The 22,779-nt window shown below is 36.3% G+C and overlaps 1 protein-coding gene across 2 annotated transcripts in view; it reads right to left on the reverse strand.

The window, feature by feature from the left end:
* The window catches only part of PDE5A (phosphodiesterase 5A), a 134,093-nt gene that overhangs the window by 24,590 nt on the left and 86,724 nt on the right, over positions 1-22,779 (reverse strand). For both annotated transcript variants that reach the window (XM_023220046.1, XM_023220045.2), the window contains exons 11-14: positions 20,779-20,838; positions 7,347-7,493; positions 2,356-2,481; positions 476-570 (exon numbers count right to left, since the gene is read on the reverse strand). In XM_023220046.1, the coding sequence (XP_023075814.1) occupies positions 476-570; positions 2,356-2,481; positions 7,347-7,493; positions 20,779-20,838 (428 nt within the window). The remainder of the gene's footprint in view (positions 1-475; positions 571-2,355; positions 2,482-7,346; positions 7,494-20,778; positions 20,839-22,779) is intronic.

Below are 22,779 nucleotides of genomic sequence, written 5' to 3' on the forward strand. Positions count from 1 at the left end.
AGAGAAATTAGACAGAGGCCCAGTTCTCCAACACTGTGCTATATAGCTTCCACTAAGACCAAAAGCCTCCTTCTCCTGAGCACTTAATAAGTATGCAGGGCTGAGCTAAGCACTTCTCAAATATTATCTTTTCTACTGCAGGGTGAAATGTTACCTTTCCTGAACTAGTTTTAATAGTTTTCTAAGGGAGCTGTTAAACTGGATGTACATAAACTAAAGTAAAACTCTTGGTAATTATCTAATGAAATAAGATTCTCAACATAAATATGTTTTGAACTTCAGGGCTGAAAAATTATAAACATAATACTGAACCTGCATTATTTTTTCCATTTCCTTTAAATATAACCAGAGTATGTTATGGGACCTTGACCAATTGCAATTTTGTACCATCAAATTTTGCTGTGGCTTTAACTTAGAAACACACAGCCCTATAATTAAAAGAAAACATTTTCTTGCTTTACTGGGAAAGTCTTACCGCTGTATGTAAGAGTTATTCACACCACGGTGATCTAAATCGTGGCTTAGTGCAGCAATCAGCAATGCAAGTATCTCCAGGTCAGTCAGCTTGTTCTGCATGATCAAAGACATTGGAGGAAAGAGAGAACAAATAAAATGTGGTGAAGAACATTATATTACCTCTTTTCCGTAATCTTTTTTTCCCTCCTCAGTGCTTTACATACATACTTCTCTATAGTCACAAAGGACTAACCCTAGAATCCTCTTCTTCAGGGAATCAGTTGTCCTTTGTCATTCACAATGGGATCACCACAAATGTCACTTATCAACAGGAAAAGCTGAAATGCCTCAATAAACTAATAATCTGTCTACCTAGAGTAAGTATTGCTAATTCTTAATTATTATGTGAAATAATCATAATAAACTTTAAATAATTGTTTTTTTCTCTTTTAATTCCCTACAGATTCTGTTCACTCTCTGCTATCAGTTGCTGTGTCCTTAAGGAATGCAGACAATGTTAATTCAAGCAAAACAATAGAAAGAAAATGATTTGAAATGAAAACTTGGCTTCAAAAAATTACATAATATACTCCCAAGCTAAATATAGGTTAATTTTTAGTATCTGCCATGAGTATTACCATTAATACTGTTCCCCTTCATTAGCAAAACAGATACAACTTAAAATTATCATCAGCTGTATTTTCCTAGAACTCTCAGTACTCTAAATAGGTTTTACAACAAACACAAAAATCATCATTTTGTTATTCCTCACAGAGAACAAGGATAGTTTTCAGTGTCAATAATCCTTATGACCTTCCCATACCCCAAAATAAGTTTACACAATTTCTTACACTGGTTGAGTATCCCTAATCTGAAATCCAAAATGCTTCCAAATCTGAAGGTCTTGGAGCACCAATGAGGCTCAAAGGAAATACTCATTGGAATATTTTGGATTTTCAGATTAGGTATGTTCACCCAGTAAGTATAATGTAAATATTCCAAAGTTTGAAAAAAATCTGAAATCTAAAACACTTCTTGTCCCATTTCAGATAAGAGATACTCAACCTACACGTGTTTGCTAAGGTAGGAAAATCCTACTAGTGTATTTAATTTCACCTCACTTCTTTAACAACAATCACTTCTTTTAGATTTAGCCTGTTAAAATGTGCACCCTATGAAAGTAGACACAGAGAATAACATTTTAAGAATTTATTTACAAAAAGAAAAAGGCAGGGAAGCTCTGAATTAAAAACAGTTATATGATGGATGCCTGGAATCACTTACCTGGAATAACTAGTCGATTCCCACTGAAGTTAGAATCTAAGGACAGAGATATGGATAAAATTTGGCCTGGAAAGGAACGAATTACTTGAACGTTTTCTGCATTGATCTTCCTTTTAAACAGTCTCTGGTCAATGTATATGAAACCAAAACCCTTTCTATGAAACAGTACTTAAAAAATTTACTGAGTGCTCCAGAGAAAATGCAGTAGAGACCCCTAACTTAAGCAAGTTCAGGACTTGGGTGGTTTTTGAGGGATTCTACTATGGGGCAGGTTGAATGTGAACAAAAGAAATGTGATACTTTTTCTTAATAAGGTAGTGTTTTCCTCAGAAGGAAATATTTATTTGCCCAAAGACTATGTATGTGCAACATGAAGTTATTTTAAAGGTTTTCTAATATGCCATATATATCATATATGGAAGAAAATTAGCAACTAAGTAGTTTTGCCAGATTAGTCCTCTTTAATTAACAAAATATAACTTATTATGTAAGTGGCAGCAAATATTATTTTAAATCATTATCTGTGCACTTTAAAGTGAACTTGAAAGAATATGCTGTACATTTTACTACTAAGCAACAAAATACATTAGATATATGAATGGCTCTAAAAAGTACCTGAATTTTGCCTGCTTTTAGAGCAGCAAACATGCACTGAGCTGTATTAAAGGCATGTCTCCAATTATGATAGGCAACATTCTTCCGATAATTCTTCTTAACACTTAAAATCCATCTGCAAAGAACCTTTAGGGAATAAAACGTAAGTAGTAACAATAATTGCCAACATCTTCACACATTTACTATGTTCCACGCACTGTACAAAGCGTTCACAGTTAGCCTGATACTCCGATTTGGATCATCTTACAGACAAGAAAACTGATACTCAGAGAGGTAACTTGCTAAAGGATACATTGTTAGTTAGGGATGGAGCCAAAATTCAAACTTGAGCAGTTTGACTTCACAGCCTACCATGTTAACCACCATGCTAATTAAATTGATACAAAACACAAGACATCCCTAAGAAAGGTATTTTTGGCAGGATAGGGCACTGACTAGGTTATATATATATATATATATATATATATATATAAGGTCCATGTGTCCATGTGCCATGTCCATGTGTCATCAACTAGGAGAGTCCAAAGGGTCTCATAGGTATGAATTCACCATCAGACAGCCATAAAAGCAGCCACTCTCAAGTTCTTCCCATGCTCTCATGTTGTATATCTGTGAAGGTATTTAGTGCAAGGCCCTGGGGGTGGACTAGTAACAAGGTATATAGTACATGTCCAAGGACAAATTGGAGCTATAAGACAATGCCATCATTAGTTCTTTGTCCTTTTAAATTATACTTATTCAGGTAGTTACTGTTTGGTTACAAAGAAGTAATTTTTAAAAAAATAATATGTGCCAAATAAAGCCCTGGGGTCCATATAAAAAATACTTTAAAAGATGGCCGGGGGGAGGGCAGACTTCAGCAAGTCTCAAGAGTTGGGTTTAATTTAACTTCTAAGTGGCGTATTAAATAAAATCCCCAGAGACTCATAGGCCCTAAACATGGTTTGTGTTAGCATCAGAATCTGCCTCTCTTCAAATCTGAGTGATTTACTATACTTTTGGGGATTTGTAAAATAAATATGTGATTCTCCCTATATATATCACCGGAGTTGCTTCAAACATTGCCCTGGGAAATGGAAAAAGGACCAGGGAAAAGAATGTTGCTTTGACAAAATTCAACACAATACGATTAGCTACAGAAGTAGGTCAAAAACAAGGTTTTTTCATTGTTGGTAGAAACTGCTTATAAAAGACTTGGTGGGAAATCAGTGCTTCCATATCCTCCCTTTTCTTTTCAGGTTATTTTATTCCTGTTCTATAGCTCAGTTTACAGGAAATTCTGATAACAAAGAACCTAATGTCTCCTAACCTTTTTACCCACTGAGTTACCATATTTCAAGCGGAAGATTTCTGTATGCCTAAGATTGAATGTGTTCACCCCAAGCACACTGTAACTTCTTTCACCATTTTTTTCATTTCTGAATAGAGTCTGTCAGGAAGGTGATGGATTAATCCTACTGGGAGATTAATCTTACTGAGAGACTTTTAAGTCAGATCTATAAACTCTCTTTGATATGTTTAGAAAATATGTTGCAGAAAATTACTGGTGATTAATTAAAGCAGCAAGAAAAATAAACAGGAAAACCCAGAAATTTAATCTTTGGCTATATCTTTTTACTAATCATAAATGTACAGATATAATTAAATACATAATACCATATATTGTGAAACGATGACCAAAATGACTCTATGAAACATAATTCCTAATGGACTCCTCTATTTTCCTTTTATTAGGACCAACCTAATAGGATTGGATAACCCAATGGACAAAGTAGTACCTATATTTAAGTAGTTTTAGATTCTGTTACCAGGATGTTCTCAACAGCATACAAGAAAATTATGGTCATATCTGGTAAATTCTCATTGGATATGCTAGACACCATTAAAATTTGTAAGACAGTATTTTGTACAGGACTACTGAGTAGTTATTTGCAGTTTGGATGACTCTAGAGAGCATGTTCAATGCGTTGAATCAGTCTCCAACAATTATGGAAGGTTTCCCGAGTGGTGAACTCAAGATGCCACCAGAGAAAAAGAAGAAACAGAAAACAGCTTAGCTCTTGCTTCAAGAAACTCAATCAGTAGTGAAAATAACAAAATTGCATATCTAAAGGAAATAAATAAATAAACATAAAATTGAGAGCAAGTTTATACACTGCCAAATAGCAATTGAAGCAGCATGAAGTCAAGTCTAGAGTTCTCTTACAAACAGATATTCTTGAGTCAGGCTCTGCAGAAGAGAAATGTTTGTTGTGGCAGAGAGTGGAACAGACATTATTCAGGGAGGATTAGATGTAAAAGATGGAAAGTGAAAATAAGCACAAAGCATGCAGATTTGCTCGAGTAGAATGAAGAATCTGTTTCGGAGATCAGCAAGAGGCAATGGTTACAATCATCATAGAATAACTAAAGATTTAGAAGCCATGCAGAGAACATGAAGATATGTCTTTCAATATGAAATACTTTTAGTCACAACAGCTTCATGATTTTAACATCCTCTCTAGCATTAACATTTTAATTTCATCATCCTAAAATTATACTGACAATAATATATGAAAGAAACAAAACAGAAGAGGCATTAAGGAAGGAAGGCCAGCCAGAATGATTGCAATGTTCAAGTTGTTGTTGGCAAGAATTAGAATAATAGTTATTCAACCAGAAAAGGTAGGATGATAAATCAGACATTAAAAGGAAATATTTTCCTCATAGATAAAAACCCAACAAGTGGTAAGAATAAAGATTTCTACAGAAACTTTAAGTGATTATCTTCATTACCCAACCCTCAAATGCTATCTAAAGGCCAATGAAGAAATAAATCAACTTATATGAATTTTGTTTAAAAGTACAAGAATCACATTCTTCTGCTCTGGCCAAGTCCTTTCAACAGAATCATTATTAGTTTCAAGAATGGGAGTACTCAGGAATGGAAAGGGATTTGAGACACTATCTAGGTTTATAAAATCCTGTAACTAGCAAGAAGCAGAACTGAGATTCACATAGAACTTCTGGCTCCAAATGAGATCTTCATCTCATCAATAGATACATCTTTAAAAAATGAGCCTTATGACCTACTGTTGAGAAATTCGATGAGTGATGTAACCAGTCAAACTTGGCCTAAGAATGGGATAACTGACATGGACTCTACACCTGTTTTTTGTTTTTTTTTTTTTTTTTTTTTTTTTTTTTTGAGACGGAGTCTTGCTCTGTCGCCCAGGCTGGAGTGCAGTGGCGCGATCTCGGCTCACTGCAAGCTCCGCCTCCCGGATTTACGCCATTCTCCTGCCTCAGCCTCCGGAGTAGCTGGGACTACAGGCACCTGCCACCTCGCCCGGCTAGTTTTTTGTATTTTTTAGTAGAGACGGGGTTTCACCATGTTAGCCAGGATGGTCTCGATCTCCTGACCTCGTGATCCGCCCGTCTCGGCCTCCCAAAGTGCTGGGATTACAGGCTTGAGCCACTGCGCCCGGCCTACACCTGTTTGTTAAACAGAATGTTATAGATAATACACATATACACATGCATACAAATAGATAATCACAGATGCATGTATAATTCTCACAAAACTCTTGTGGGGAGAATAATACCATTACCCCTAATAAGAGATGAGGAAACTGAGAATATGAGTGATTAATTGCCCAAGCAAAAAAGAGCTAACCAGTAGCAGAGCTATGACTCAAAAATCCATGATCTTTCTACTCTACCGTGGTGTCTCAATTTCTTCATTTGTAACATGGTGATAACAGTAACCCCAGTAACAGCCTTTCTAGAGAACTTGTTGAAATAATTAAACGACATGACATCCCTTAATCAACACACTCTAACAAGAGTAAAGTATTATTAGGTAAGAGTCTGTGGACAACTGTTCTTTATTTTCACCCAAGAAAGAGTAACATAAACTTTGGTTAAATTCAGGAAGAACCAGATTTGGGCCTCCAGTAATACCATAAATGACAATGTATTAATCTTAGCTATATTCATTCTTAGTTTTCATTTCTGTGAGGCCTCTGAGAGCAGGGACAATTCATCACTGAACTGTGGACCTGGCACAGTCCTGGGTATACAGTATATGTTAACAAATTTTCGTTGTATGAATTAATACAGTGCCAAATAGTGGAGGCCTTCAAGATATTTAAATTTTCAGATAGGAAATCTGTACAAGGAGACTAGACATTCAACTGATGAGAAAAAGTAATCTTTAAAGGCAAGATTACTGAATTCTTTTTTTCAAATAGTCTTTTCTGCTGCCTCTTATTCTTTGGTGTTATATATTATAATACATAGCCATTATGAAACAACAGAATTCCCTGGTATCTTCAAACTGATATTAGAAGATACTTATTTAAGTTTTGCTATTATCTGAGAAGTGAATAAGGTAAGCAACAGAGGCTAAAATCAGTTTTTGTCTTCACCCATATGGGTGGGTGACCCTGTTCCAACTAAAAGCGTGGCCTCACATCAAGCCTCTTTATTTCCTCCTTCATTTTCAAAGGAGTTCACTCTGCTTTGGTCCTTCCCTGTACACTACTGTTATAACCACTGCAATGAGATCATGCTACTTCTCTGCATAAAATTCCTGTGACTCACCATTGTTTTCAGGGTAAAATCCAAATTCATCTGTATGGCTTACAAAGTTCTGTATGATTTGCTTCTCACTTTCCTCCATTGCTTCTTTTGCCATTCTTACTCCCTCAACAGTACTCCTGGCCCCCACCGCCAATCTCTCTGATCATGCCTTTGCACATCCTGCTCCCATTTTTAGGAACACTCTCCCTTAGTCTTCACCCTGTTACTTGATACACACTAGAAGCCCATTAAATGTGTTTTTGATAATGATAATTTTTCATTAAAAGTCTCGGGTATATATTAAGTGACAGTTTATTAATCACTAAAACGTAAAAATCCCTATTCTATATTTGCATTCAAAATCAATTCTCTGTCTTACATACACACACACACAGAGACTTTTACAAAGGATGTCGCTGCATTCCTACCTCATGTTTCATCTGGAAGTTCTGCACAAGGTTGAGGTCAGTAAACATCCTAATTGTACACAGTGCTGTTTCCAGATCAGACAGCTCAAAGTCACTGAAGCTAAAGTCAGTAATTTTAAGGGTCTGGGCAGATGGCACCACAGCAGCCTTAGGTAAGGAGAGAAGGAAAAAAATAATGCTGTTAATTAAAGCAGTAGTGATTCATAAAGTTTTCTTGTTTTGCTGCAGAAAAATAGTATATTGTGGCTTTTTTTTTTTTTTTCTTTTTAAGGAAAGACACTAGAAACCTTTTTGTACAGTGGCAACTCCACTCCCTGCATTTTTAAAACTGAGCCACATAAGAGTAACTAATATGGTTCAAGGTAGGCTAAGTGGATAAAAGGGAGTTGTCACCCTTAGACTGTACCTAGAAGGGTGAGCAGCACTAAGAACTCTAGTGATCTGGCTCCTTTATATCTCCCCAGTCTTATTCACTCTAAAGAAATTTATAATTTATTGAGTAAATATTCTGGAATCATCCCAGTGCTCTGGGCTGCAAATCAACTGGTAAGAAGGGTAATGATAATGTTCTAAGGATTTTATGGTTAGTTCTCGGGACAACCTTATGAAATGGACACTCTAGCTCCATTTTTCAAGTACAGGAACTTAAGCACAAAGAGCACCCATGGCAGCCCAGCTAGTTAAGGAACGAGGAGGCCAGGCCTCCAGTCCAGGAAGGCTATCCTGGGCTCACATTAGCAGAATGTGTCTCCCACCATACTTGCCTCACACAAGCCTGATCATAAGAATCACCTGGGTGCCTATTAAAAAACATTCATTTGGACCAAGGAGCCCTGGCTCCCTCTGACTGAGCAGAGCGCACAGGCTCCTCTCCTAGATGTCTTGCTGGGCCCTGTGGGATGGGAATTTAAAGGAACCCCTGCTCCTCCACCCTTGGACCATTTACCCTCCAGCACTTTGTTAACTGTTTTAGTTAGATCAGGCTGAGATTAACTGGACCAACAGAGGCCTTTACGTGGTTTGAAGTAGAGGGAAGAAAAATTAAGAAATTTCAGCCAGGTTCTCAAACCCCTTAGATTTCCTATCAGTGTCTGAGAGAGAACTACTTGGCTTTTGGGAAGTCAAAAGGTCAAAATAATAAAATCTTACGGAGCAATCTAAAGTAGATTTCCCTACAAATCTGAAGGCACTTGCACATTCTCCTTTTTATTCTGGACTTCAGATTTCACTTACATATACCAGACTTGTTTAAACTTTCCATGAATGTCACCCTCTTCATTCAAACTAAGTATTTTTTCCCAAGTCCAAAACTGACCAGAAAATACGCATTCTGTTAAGTCAATTCCATAGGCTAATGTGTGGGCCGAAATAAGGGAAGAGAGAAGGATTTAAAATGTTTAGATAAAGGGCTTAGTTGTTTATACAGCCTCCAACATCAGAGATGGAGCGGTAACTCAAGTTTGGGAAGTGTGGAGGTGGGAACAAGCCCACCTTTTAACTCAAAGCAGATAACAGTTGCTTTCCTTAAAATACAGTGCAATGGACAGGAGAACAGATGTTTTTTTCCTTAGGGCATCATTATTCTTACAGCAGGAAGTTTTCTTTCTTTCCTTCCACAAAGAACATTCTAAAAGCTACAGGATAGAAGCCAGCACAGCTTGTGCCTCTTTCCATTATCTACTGTAATTCCTAATCTCTCTCTACTAAGATAAAAGAATCTTTTCTTTTGCTTGTTTGGTCATACCACACTACAACTCAAACATTCTGAGCTGACCCAGTGGGGACATGCAAACATCTTCCATAAGAGCCTTGTGGTCAGTGATACACAGGTTCAGAATTCTGGGATTGATTATTAACAAGCCATGAGAAGTCAGAAATCCTCTCAAGCTCTTATACTATGCTTCTTTGACCATCACAAGAAAATTCAACTTTCTGTTGAACTTAGAAAGGCTTGGGATAAAGGTGATTTTTAAGTAAAACATAATTACCTATTATTTTTACTTATCATGTTGTAGGATAAAATATTATACATTTTACTAATAGCAGGAAATGAATTTACTAATAGCAGGGAATAAAGGATGTGATATTTCTGGCATAGGATGTATATACAGTCCCAGATTTTCACAGTTTCTTGTTTTAGTGACTGTTTTATTCATTAGAATTAGAAAATGGGATTTCTCAGTTTGATTTTCTTCAGGGGATTTTATTATTGCATTATGGTTTTGAAGCCTAACAGAAAGAACATATTTTAAAGATTCTGTAAAACAATAAGGTACTATAAATATAAATATATATATGTATTTTTATGGTTGTTCAAAACAACTGGAACTGTGATACCACCCAATACCACCCAATATTGCTTATTTATATGAGAACACAATGTCTGAATCCTTGGACAAAACAGTTTAGATATTAGTGTTTAATTCAAATATGGTCAAGCTCTTATAGGACTATGGTTTTAATGTCAAATTAACCAAATATGGAATGCAAAAAAATAAAAAAACAAAGCTCATTGGATTAAAGATTCAATCTGACAATTTGATGGTATATGTATTCTTCTGGGTTCTTTAATTGTATCTGCCACTCAAACTAATAAAGAAACTAGTTGGCCTCTAGTGACTCTTTAAAGGAATTATATCATAAGTCACCTTTTTATGATCCTTTTCTAATACCATGGCCCTTTTTTCACCATTCTTGCAAAAATTAAAAATAAAAAAAAAAATTCAACTCTGGACATGAAGAGCCACTAACAGTGGAACGAGAGTTAATCTTTAAGTGCAGGAATGTCTTGAGTTAAAGCAGTAGTCAGAGTTATAAAAATATTTTAATTTTGCAGTGATCTTCAAACTAATTGTTCTAAATACCATCTGACTGATAAGGAGCTAAAGAGTAAACTGATGTCCAGCTGACAAAATGCTAGATCAGCTACCATATTTACATTTCACAAACAGAAACTTAAAAGCAAAGTGAAGCAAGTGATAGAAAGGAATGTCTGCTATTGGTGGTGCTAGTCCAGATGTTTCACTCACTTTGTCACCCTGAACAAGATGTTCAATCTCTCTGCCTGCTTTTTTGAATGTGTAAAGAAGGAAGTTGGAGTAGACTATCTCTAAGGTTTAACATTTTCTGAGATGTTAACACATTTAACTCTGCATCCACAGGGCTCAAGCACGTCTTACTGCCTCCTCACTTTGGAACCAAATGCCATACTGTGAGTGGCATCTAGATCTTGCCAGTGACTTTCCTGTACAGGGCCTAAACTCAATCTCTGATTTTCTCAGCATTTAAGGTACATGGATGGGTGCACCTTGGCAGTTATGACTATGTTGTATTTTTCATGCTCAATTCCATACACGTCACTTTGGTCCTGCTTCCTCACAGGTAGAAGGAGTGATATTTCACAGCTCCTGGCTTAAACAGAGGACCCTAGCCTCTACTGGGTTGAAGTAGTGGAGGGTTAGACTCAATATGTGGTAGCCTCTCTTCTTATTGCAATAATGTTCTAAATTTTAAAAACTGACTTTTCTGAAATTGTCATTTTTTTTTTTTTTTTTTTTTTCAGGGATGGGGGAGGTGTGTATATATTTGCCATCTATTTTTAAGGTTAATTAATAATCTTTCTCTCACAAGAGAGAAGAAGAAGGCTGTCTTCCAGGTCTCTTTGTTTCTTCTCTGCCTAGAATGCATATTCCCATGTTTTCACATAGCTAATTATTTAACTTTTTTTGTGTCTCAGCTGCATCAGGGGAACATTCACTAGTCCTTGTGATAGCAAGACTCCATCAACATCTGTTTCAACCTTTTTCTAGTGAGTCTTCATCTTCTGAAGAGGCTAGACAGCTAACAAAAATACATTTCCTTGACTCCCTTGCAACTAGGGTTCCAGATAGATTTGGTTTCGGCAATGAGGTAAACTTGAGTGAGACGTGAATTTCAAATGAATGCAGTGACACACGGGAAACTCATTATTATTTTGGGGGTACGTGACTCTAGAGGGAATACTACAGTCCGGCAGATTGCAGTTCTGCTAGCAGCTTTCTGACTCTGGCCTACGAACGTAGAAGTTTCCATAGTAAGCCAGATCTGCAATTTTGTTCCAGGACTTATTCCTGGGATGACTTATCTACCCTTTCCAATGATTTTAAAGTACTTAGTTAAATTCTTTTCTGCTTAAAATAGCTACAGTAGTTCCTACTACCTGCAATTGAACCCTGTTGGTGCTCTATTTTGCAACAAAAGCATGTGTAGGCAACAGACTCTCAAGGATAGAAATTGGGGTTTGGATACTTGACCTGATGGGTTTGAAGGCAGAGGGGGGACCTGTTTCCATTAGAGCAGTGGCTCTCAAGTTAAGTTCCTGGACCAGCAGCATCAGCATCTGGGAACTTGTTAAAAACGCAAATTCTTGGGCCCCAACACAGCCCTACTGAATCAGAAACCCTGGGAGTTGGGCTCAGCAATCTGTGTTATAAAAACCTTCCAGGTGATTCTGATGAATGCTGAAATTTGAGAACCACTGCATTAGGGATAGGTTATTGGTAGTAAATGGTAGTTAACAGTCATTTTAAGTGAACACTTTAGAACAAAATGCCTTTTTGTGGACCCCGTGGTGACTGCCATATTACAGAGTGATGGGCAGAAACTGTAAGTGGGTTGGCTGCTTCTTGCTGTGTCGGAGAGATTAAAGAAAGAAAATGAAGGGCTCTGGACTTTAAATTTTTGGCTCAAATAATGGTCTGAAAACTAGGGAATTTTTATGGCTTTCCTAAAACAGCCTATTTCTTGTAGCACACTGATGTAGACAAAACCCAAGTGTAGTCTTATCCTACAGGTTGGTGAATTACAGTGTAGGTTGAAATCACAGACTTGCCATGTCTCCTATGTGAAAATTAAAGCACTGATTAGGAAGGAGTGGAGCACCAAGAAATGGAATTGAGACATTTGAAAAGATCTGGATAATGACATGTATCTCAGACCATTCACTCTAGAATATGTTTCTATGTAATTTCACAATGTTTTATACTTTACAGTCTTACCTGTTTTTCCTAATTGTAATTATATAAATTGCATAATTATCTTATATATGACTTTTTATTCATTGTTATATTTGGAGCACCTAATATAATGCCTGCATAGAATAGGAGTTAAATATTGAATGAATAAATAAATGGGTCTTTAAATCATCTAGTACCTAATCAGTTCTCCATATTATGCAGAAATATTTCATATAAATTTCATTTGGCATAGAGCTATAGTATAAATATTCATATTAGTAATGAACTATACTGTGGCAGAAACAACCAATTATGTTGTGGTACATGCCTTTTTCTTTTAAAGTTCAATTATTCAATTTATTTCAATTTTAATGATAATTGAGTTTCTTCTTTCTTCTACACAACAAATACTCCACTGCTGTAATTTTTAAAAGTCAGTTACAGCTTGTCTTAATAATCATTAAGATTTGATTCTCTCACTTTCAACAACACTGGAAACCCAGGATGAGAAAGCAGTGACCAAACAGTTTTCCAATTTTTAGTTGCTTTTGTAGGAAGTTACTGAAAATGGTGAATTCCAGATTGCTCTCCATAAGTAGAGAATTGGTTATACATTCTGAATAAAAGGTTTACACTATTTTGTGCTTACAAAATATAACACATTTTCCTCCAGTAAGCTTTCCACCTACCTAATTCAACTTAAGCTAATTTAAACATGAGTGTATAACTTATTTTTTTTCTTTTTTCTTGAGACGCAGTCTCACTCTGTCATCCAGGCTGGAGTGCGGTGGCACGATCTTGGCTCACTGCAACCTCCACCTTCCGAGTTCAAGCGATTCTCCTGCGTCAGCATCCCAAGTAGCTGGGACTACAGGTGTGTGACACCATGCTGGCTAATTTTCGTATTTTCAGTAGAGAAGGGGTTTCACCATGTTGGACAGGCTGGTCTCACACTCCTGAGCTCAAGTGATCTGTTCACCTTGGCCTCCCAAAGTGTTGGGATTATAGGCGTGAGCCACCACACCTGGCCAAAAAAATGAGCGTATAATTTTTTGAGTGCTTATTATTGGAATGGCTAGTGCAAAAAGGCTTGGAACGTCATAGGAACATAAAGATTTCAATGGTATTGCTACTAGATATTGCAAATTGACATCCCCTCCCCCACCTATTGCCAGTATGAACAAAAACTAATACTTAATGGAGCATATGTACCAGGAACTCTAGTTATTGGTACATACGCTCTGATTCTGTGAGGTAAATTCTTTTATTATCCTCATTTTACAGAGAAAGAAACTGAAGCACAAATAAATCACATATTTGCCTGACATCACATACCTGAAATTTGAACCTAGGTATCTCTCTTTCTCTAGCACACAATGCTCTCCATCTTGCTACAGTCACAAATATGAAAGCTGACAAAGAAAACGTTTCCTAAGTGTCCCTCAACATGGCTGGCTCTATCACCTGTTTGTAGGCTGTTTTATATATTTAATAAACTCTCGAATTATTTCTAGTTTCTAAATCACTTTAAGGGAAAAGAAAGCAAAATCTTATTAAATGTATTGAAGGAGCTTGATCTGTGTTTGTTTTTCCTTCATGCTAGATTATAGGATCTTTAGAAGTCTGGGTTTTCCAGAATCCATTCGTTGATTCATTCATTGATTCAATAATTCTACAAAACACATAAACCAAGTTCATGTAAAGCAATCACTAAATGATAGCTATTATTATTATCACCAAGAACTAACAGCCTGAAGGGAAAGATAGATACATAAATGAAATACATATTTTTTAAGTGGAATAACAGAAGGAAGTATGTCAGTAGTTTGCCCAAGTGATCCCTAACAACACAATGATAGAGAATGTGAGTCCACATTTTACTCTTTTCATTAAAGAGGATCTTTCCTGAGCTTTTGAGCTTATCAACGCCTCACTTAGACAGATGACAGCCCTTCTTTTGTTCAACTTTTTATCATTATAATGGCTATTCACACAACAAAAGGGACATATTTGTGTCCCTTTTACACAAGTATAGAGAGCACCTTTTTGTTTATTCAATAGAGAAGAAACTCTATAGAAAATAATACATTGATAAAATGTATGGTCTCCTTGAAGCCCATAAAGCATGTGTTTGTAGAAAATAATGTACTTGGGTAAAGTAAATATAATGATCATTTAAAAATTATTACATTTCTAATTTCTAGTGGCTGCCTCATGAGAAAGGTCTATATTTAGGCTACAGTAAAGTCTCTGGTAACTTCAGCAGAAAATAAAGACATGTGGCTACATGGCTATGCAATTTGCTCAGTTGTGTAATCTTTGTACGAAAAAGGGTCATACTGCTATCAAAGGCCTTCTGCTTGCCTTAGGTCTGAAGCGCGAAATCTTAAGAGCCAAAATAAAAATTATGGAAACTGGAAACAATTCCTAATAGCCAACTGCTAAGAAAAGAAAAGGCTCTTTATTCAGAAAGTTATTTATTAAAGTAAGTGTGAAAAGAAGGGCAGTGACAGAACTTGGTCTTTCATAAAATTCTTCCAATTAGCCTCAGTGTTGTATAAAGGCATTTTGTTATATTGCTCCTTGGTATTTATTCAATATAAACAGTTAACAGGAAAAAAGGTTTCAATCTCAATAATCAATTTTTTAAAGAAATTATTTGTATTAGGTATTTGATGGGTTATATCAATAGCTGCAAGGAGACATCTTCTGCCAGGTGTTTTAAGCTCTTCTTATCAGCCCTGACCACTACCCCTACCCTCACAGGATGCTTCTTAATGGAGAACAGTTTAATTCCAGGTCTCTGAATAAAGCCACCTTGACAGCCGCCACATTATACCTTATGGAAGACTATTTATTATCTCTCTTCTCCACTTTCCACATGCACAAAAGGGGTGTTTTTAAAGAAGAAACCACACAATTAGTTTATAAGGCTTTTAGAATTTATCTTTTTCCAAGAGGGAAGTGAATCCAAAGACAGATAAGAAAGAAAACTACTTTTAAAAAGGGAGTGAGTATGAAACTCAGTAAATCTTGCAGACAGTAGAGAGGTGAATCAGGCACAGTGGGACTGGACAAGTATATTTTCTTTAATAACAGCATCAACATGTTATATGATTTTTCCTTTTTTTCTAACATTATATAAGTGAATCCCTTTAAATCTCAATAAGAAAGAGGCACCAACTATAAAAAGCTTTATAATGTGCTTATAGTTTTTCAAAATCATATAGAAAGCATGTAATAATGCTAAGATTCTGATATAATATGCATACATTTGTAAGAAAAACTTTAGAATAAATTTATGATTGCAATTGGGAATAATATACACAGATCTGATTACCATCTTGGTTACTGAGTTCCGAATAAAAAAATCATACTAAAACTATGGTATTTAGAACTATACACAATAGTTAGCACAGTAGAAGCTCAAGAACGGTGCCCTCATACTTTGGAGCTAAGCCTATCATTGGAAGTAACCCACTAGTAAAATCAAATCAAAACAGGCAAGATTAGCTCGTCACATGAAGGCAGGAAGAATCAAACAGAAAATCTAGTAAGTCTTGCCAATGTGAAAGACATGTAGCCCAGTTAATGTTACATATGTCTACAAAAATCAATGTCTCAATTGATGGTGTACAGGAAGTCCAAAGTATTGTTGCAGAGGATTTCTAGGACTGTTTGAGGAAGATGATGTCTTACTTCAGGGCTTCCCAATCACTGAGTTGTGGACTGGTATCCGACCGTTGCTGGTTGGGAACCAGGCCACACAGCAGGACGTGGTGAGCAGTGGGAGTGAGAATTACTGCCTGAGCTCCACCTCCTGTCAGATCAGCGACAGCATGAGATTCTCATAGGAGCGTGAGAACTGCACATGTGAGGGATATCTCAGTTGCATGCTCCTTTTGAGAATCTAATGCCTGATAATCGGAGGTGAAACAGTTTCATCCCGAAACTATTCCCATACCCACTATGTCTCCATTCCCCACCCTTCCACCAACCCCTGGAAAAACCGTCTTCCACAAAATCAGTCCCTGGTGCCAAAAAGGTTGGGGACCACTGCCTTACTGGATGCCATAGGTAATTACAGTTCAGTGATAGTGGTTATCAAGATAGTAGGGCCAACACTTCTTTGTTAAATTATCTGCTCAAAATTTTTGCATTTATAATCTGGCCATCCATGCAGAGTTTTCAGAAAGTGAAGGAATATGATGGTCATCTTGACATAAGGAACTTGATCAGTGCCATAACACTGATCAAGTGTTAGGCATCAGAGATTTGGGTCAGGTACCTGTCTCTGACCCTTACTGCTGTCACCTGCAGCAATTACACACATGCCTGATCAAGACAGGGTCATGTGAAGTTTTTGGCTCTGAAAGGTTAAGGTCAAGATGAGGAAAATTCTGGCCTAAGAAATACTGCCTAAACGGTCAGCTGAGCTATAAGGACTGAACTGAATCAGCACTGACTCCGTGACAAAAATGAGAAGCTATTTTATAAAAGCAAACCCTAATATATATATTTTACTGTTCTAACAAGAAAGGAAGGCTGCTGGGTCTGACCTGCAGACCCTGACAGAGCGACGGATGAGAAAATGCACTCTGACAAAGATATCCAATGGAAGAGCGGGCCAGGGGACCAGGTCACCCACAGAAAGAGTTGTAGCAGCCACAGCCCTGACAAGCTGGTGCTGTGGGCATTTATTTAGTACAGATTTAATGACAAAGGCCTTGAGTCAATACACTTGTGGGTAATTGACATGGTCGCCCCTACCCCCTTTTTATCTAACCTAAGCTTTTAGGCACCAGATAAGAGAATCTGGCTGCCTTCAGCCAAATCCTTTTCTGAAGCTTCTATAAAACCTCCCAGCCTTCCAAGAAGGTTTGCATCTTTCTACAGTTTTTCCCGCCACCCTGACCGATCTCCTACAGAAGGCAAAAAAGGCTGTCAGTTAATCAATGAATCAAATATTTACTTCCTAGTTGTTCAGATAATAAACACATTATATTCTGATAATTAATTAACTTTCTAATACCATAATAGGTTAACTGGGGTCCTTTTATTATTATCTCAGTAACTTGCAACTAAGGATCATTAAAAGGTATATGGCAAAATGTTCAGTTTAATGCCTAATTTATGCTACACCCAATTTTAAGCCAAGAGAAGGTTAGATTTATAATGGGATAAAACACTCAAGCAACAGAAGTGGAAAAAATAAGGATTCTGAATTTCCTATCCACTAATTACTTTGTTAGAACTGGAGAACTTTATGGTGGATACAGGTATAAACATTTAGTAGATTTAATTCTCTTAAGAATAAACTTGTTAAAATAAAAGTTAAGAAAATATTTGATAGATTTTCCATTTATTTTAGGTTTTAAATTGAGATAATCAGACAAATGACAGCAATTTTGGTGATTGCTGGATGATACAAACACCTGTGTAGCTAGGGCTATACAGGAATTTTTATTTGGTTGACAGAAAACTAGAACTGAAATCAATTGCTGAATTTCAACCAATCTAAGTGAATTACTTGACCTACAAGCTATGTAACCCCAAATTTATCAATGCAGCTGCCAGAAATCTATTTTCTAAATGCAACAACAGCTGGTTTTGAACAATACTGCAATATAGCAATTTTCAGTTATTCTGAAGTATTTTTCTCTTGCTAAAATTATAAATATAATTGAGAAAATAATTTTCAGATTTTTCTGAAAGACTACTATTTTCAAAGTGAAAAACAAACTTGAATATAATTTTTAGAAATTACTTGCTTTTTTTTTTTTTTTTTCACCTAGAACAACACATATAATGGTAGAGTGTAACCCTCACCTTCATTTTAGAAATTACCCTACAGTGCCTGCAGGCACTTCAATATGTAGATAATTTCCAAATCACCAAACATATTGCTTGAAAACTACATCCTTCCAAGAAGAAAAGAAAAATGGGCCAGTTAAGCCTGAGGTGAATAATACTTTAAACCTGTAAAGCTTTGTAAATAATTGAAAAACGGCTCATTACTTCAAACACTGTCATCAACACACAAAATAAATACAGACAATTCCATATGAGGTTAACCCAAAAAGGACCTTAACCTTTCAGGTAAAATTAGTATCTAAAGTTCCTAGAATTGTTTTTCTTGGCAGTTAACTCAGTTTCACTGGCAGATGACTCAGTTTCTTACTCATGGATTTAATTGAGAATGTTTACAAGTCCTCAATTTACTTTGTTCCTGTCTAACTTACTCTCTCTCCTGTGGTGTGCAATCTTGTGTGGGCTCTGGATCCAGACTGCCTGGATTTAGTACTGGCACCATTCCCTCCTTACAACCTAATGAGATCCTGAGAAGCACAATTGAAACTCTCTAAGCCACAAATTCCCTCTTAGAAACTGCTAACAATACTGACCATGTAGGTTGTGGATTCAGTAAACTTAGTTGACTCACAAAAAGAAGTTAAAACATGCTCGGTATACAGGAAGTGCTCAACAAATGTAGCTATTATTATTATCTGTATCCTCTTGTTTGGGCAAAAGAAATGTTGCTCTTTCATGCCTAGGCCTCTTCAAGGTCCTTAGGTCTTCACTGTCTTGCATTGTCAGTCTCACACTGACTCTTGTGCCTTGGCCTTTGTCTAAGAACATTCTGCCTCTCTTGCTTGTGAGCAATGTCTGCTCACACATTCAAAACCTAACCAAACAATAAAAAACTTCCTATGATTCAGGCAACACCCTTCATAGCTGCTCCTCCACTCTCTTTTACACAAAACATTATAATTTTTGAATAGTCTATTTTCATTTCTTCCACTATTTACTTTTACCTTTTGCAGTTTCACTTCCCTGAAACTGCTTTCTCAATAGTCACTTAACGAATCCACAGCAGTTTTTTCACAATCCTCGTATTTCTCAACCTTCCTACCACTGATGAGATCTCCTCCCTTTTTGAAACTGCTTTATTTTGCCTTCTGTGCCATTGCACTGTCCTAAATCTTCCTCCTTGTTTAACTACCACTTCTCTACCTTCTTAGCCGTTTTCTTTTCCTGTTCCTTCCATCTAAGCCTATATTCACAGGAGTTCTGTTCTTAGTCTTTCCCTACCTCTCTGCACTTTCTCTCAGTTGATGCACCCCTATGATTTCACTACCACAGGATGTTAACTTCCAAATCTCCACCTCTAGTTCTAAACACCACCCCGTCATCGCTTGAGTCCTGCCTTTTCTGATTGCTGAAGATGTTCACTTGGTTGTTCAACCAGCACCTCAAACTTATCTTGTCCTAAACCAAACCTGTAGTTTCAGGGAAGTGAAATTGCAAAAGGTAAAAGTAAATGGTGGAAGAAATGAATACAGACTATTCGAAAATTACAATGTTTTGTGTAAAAGAGAGTGGAGGAGCAGCTATGAAGGGTGATGACTGAATCATGTGATTCTTAATATTCATCTTAATATTTCCATTTTAATGAATTAATGTCATCATCATTCTTTGAATTACCAAGGTCAAAATATTTGGATCTTCTTTCCTCTCTCAGCACAGTGTTCTGTGCACAAGCTCTGGATGGTGAACTTGTATCCTCATTCTTCCACTGCATGGTAGTGAACTTGAGCAAGTCACTGGGCTTCTCCAGGCTTCAGTGTGGCTTTCATAACATAGTTTTGAAGTTTACATGAGAACACAGTTGTGCAGTTTACATGAGAAGATGGACGTAAGGGCACAAAGCGTTTAGCATGTGGCAAACTATGATGAGGATGACAGAAAAAGAATCTCGATGATCTGTTCACACTTTTCCCATTCCTTACATAACTCTTGTCACATCTCACATAGCCCTTAACCTATGTCATCACAAATACATTTAAACACAGGAGGACAACCTTGGTTGTAAAGTGTTAAAGTGCCTCAAATTTTCATTAATCTCAACCAAGCCATTCCAAACCAAGAGGTACAACATACATCTACTTACATATCCATGTGCTTTTCTCTCATTGTGTGCTAAATAATGCAAAGAGAATTCAGGAACTGACCTTATTTGACCCCAATTTCAAACAGCATTTTATAAGCCATATGGTCAGAAATTAAAATCACTCTCAATTCTTGATAATACAGAGCAGGTATCAGTAACAAACTATAAATTGTTTTGTTATTACCCTAGCCAAAAAACCACCTCATGGTCCCCATTTCCCCAGGAACTAAAAGAAAAGTAAAATTAATTTTGGCCCCAAAAAGATATAATGATTATAACAATTACTGGAAAACAATATCAGAATCATACACTGTATTACACAGTCAGTATAAGTTATTTAATGATTTTTGCTTTGTATTATCAGTGACTTTGTATCCCAGCAAGAAAGCAGAGTTAAAGATTTTTATGAGTATCTATCTAAATATTTACCAAATTTGGTTAAATTAGGTGTCTGAAATTAGCAATTTTTAAAAAGAGAAAGAATTACCGCTAATGACTGTAGCTCTCTTGTTTCTTCCTCTGCTGCTGAAGCATGATACGACAGAACCTACAGGGTAGGAAAAGAAGTCCAGGTTACACAGGAGAGAACTACCAAATGTAGACTAGAACTTCAAGCTTGGAAATCTGCTAAATCTTCTTGGAGAGATAATTAGAATCCTCAGAATGCCAAATCTTGTTTGCTGCTTTCTTCAACAGTGAAAAACCCAGATTTAGATTCCATTGTTTGTTTTGGAAAACAAAAAGTTATACTCCCTACGTTTAAAGAAAACTCTTGTAACTTCCATTCTGACATTATTGCTATAACAAACACATTCTTTATAAGCCAGCCTAGAAATAACTTTTGGCTCAAACTTGGCAGAAAATTTATTTTGTTTTGTTTTTTTTTTTTTAAGACAATATTGACCTTTAGTTATTTTTGCTTGTGTACAGAATGAAAGGGAAAATCTTTGCATAATCTGACATTTTGATGTTAATAATATTTGGAAAGAAAGTAGTCTAGAAGTGGCTCTCAGATGAGGCCTGTAACCATTCTAGAATTCACACAGAAAAACTGGATGCCTGGGACATAGTCATACAGATTTAAGGATCCCTTTACACTCCTACAATTCAAGAGCTGAGAAGAGAGTAGTGCTGGCCTGTAAAGCCATCCCTTGACAGTTGAGGACACTGAGGCTCAGGGAGTCTCATGATTTGGCTGTAAGCTCACACCTAGTGAGAGGACAAGGAGACTTAGGACCCAGCTTTCAATTCCTAACCTATACATGTTCCATTACTTAGTAGAGTTAAAAAATCAGGCTTATTAACTGAATTTCCATTGTCAAAAGTCATCATTTCTAAGTACAAGTTGAGCATCCCAAACCTAAAAATCTGAAATCCAAAATGCTCTAGTGAGCATTTCCTTTTGAGTGTCATGCTGCTGCTCAGAGTTTTGGATTTTGAAACATTTTTGGGTTTGAGATTTTTGGATTTGGACTGCTCAACTGTTAAGTATAATGCACATATTTCAAAAATCTGGAAAAAAATGCAAAATAAAAAACACTTCTGGTCTCAAGCATTTCATGTAAGGGCTACTCAAACTGCAAAGGGATTTTTTTAAATTATTATTTTAAACCAAAGTAGTGGTTCTATTTAAAATACCTATTGTGCTTTGAAAGCATATTTTATCAAAGTTCATTTTTGACAGAGACGACACAGATTTACAAAAAAAAAAACCCGAAAGCTTAAAAATCATTGATGAAAAGGTAGCTCATTTTCAGACTTTAAATGGTGAGTAAAGTAATTCAGCAACCCAAGCCAGTATTTCTTCAACCAGTCTTTAAAATTTTAAGTAATGAAAAATTTAAAGCCAAATGATACATATTTGTACCATCTTATGATTTAGAACTGTTACAATACTGCACTACATTGCATCTTTTTTGCCATTTGAACCATTAATCATTAGGAAACCTCAAGAAACTCACAACTGCTCTCTCCTGTACATGTGAAATTCATGGGTCAAGGCTATAACCTGTTGCTACTGAGACCATAGTGGTGGTTCCCCAAGAAAAGGTTAAGACTGTGACCATGAATTAGACTAATATTAACAAGTTCAGTGCAACATGGATACATGAATAAAGAAATGACATAATACATTCTAAGTTTAAAAAAAATTTATCACACACAAAAGATAAAAATAACATCTTACACATGGGGCATAAGGATTAACTGTTTTAATACATGTAAGCATTAGAATACACTTGAAACATTTGATAAATTTAGTTATTTTTATTGTCATCATTGTTTTACTGTTATTAGAATGATCACAATTTCCAAGTCAAAATAATTCAGTATCTTTTGAAGACCTGAGGGATTTGTGCCCTTGGCTTTTGTCCAATGGCCTCATAAAGAAAGGACCATTTTTTTCAAAGTTGTATCTATGATCATAGAAATGACTTTACATATGACCTGAAACAAAAAACTTTTTATACTAGGTAAAAGCCTAATTATC

This window comes from Piliocolobus tephrosceles, chromosome 3 (assembly GCF_002776525.5).
Source record: "Piliocolobus tephrosceles isolate RC106 chromosome 3, ASM277652v3, whole genome shotgun sequence".
Classification (NCBI taxonomy): Eukaryota; Metazoa; Chordata; class Mammalia; order Primates; family Cercopithecidae; genus Piliocolobus; species Piliocolobus tephrosceles.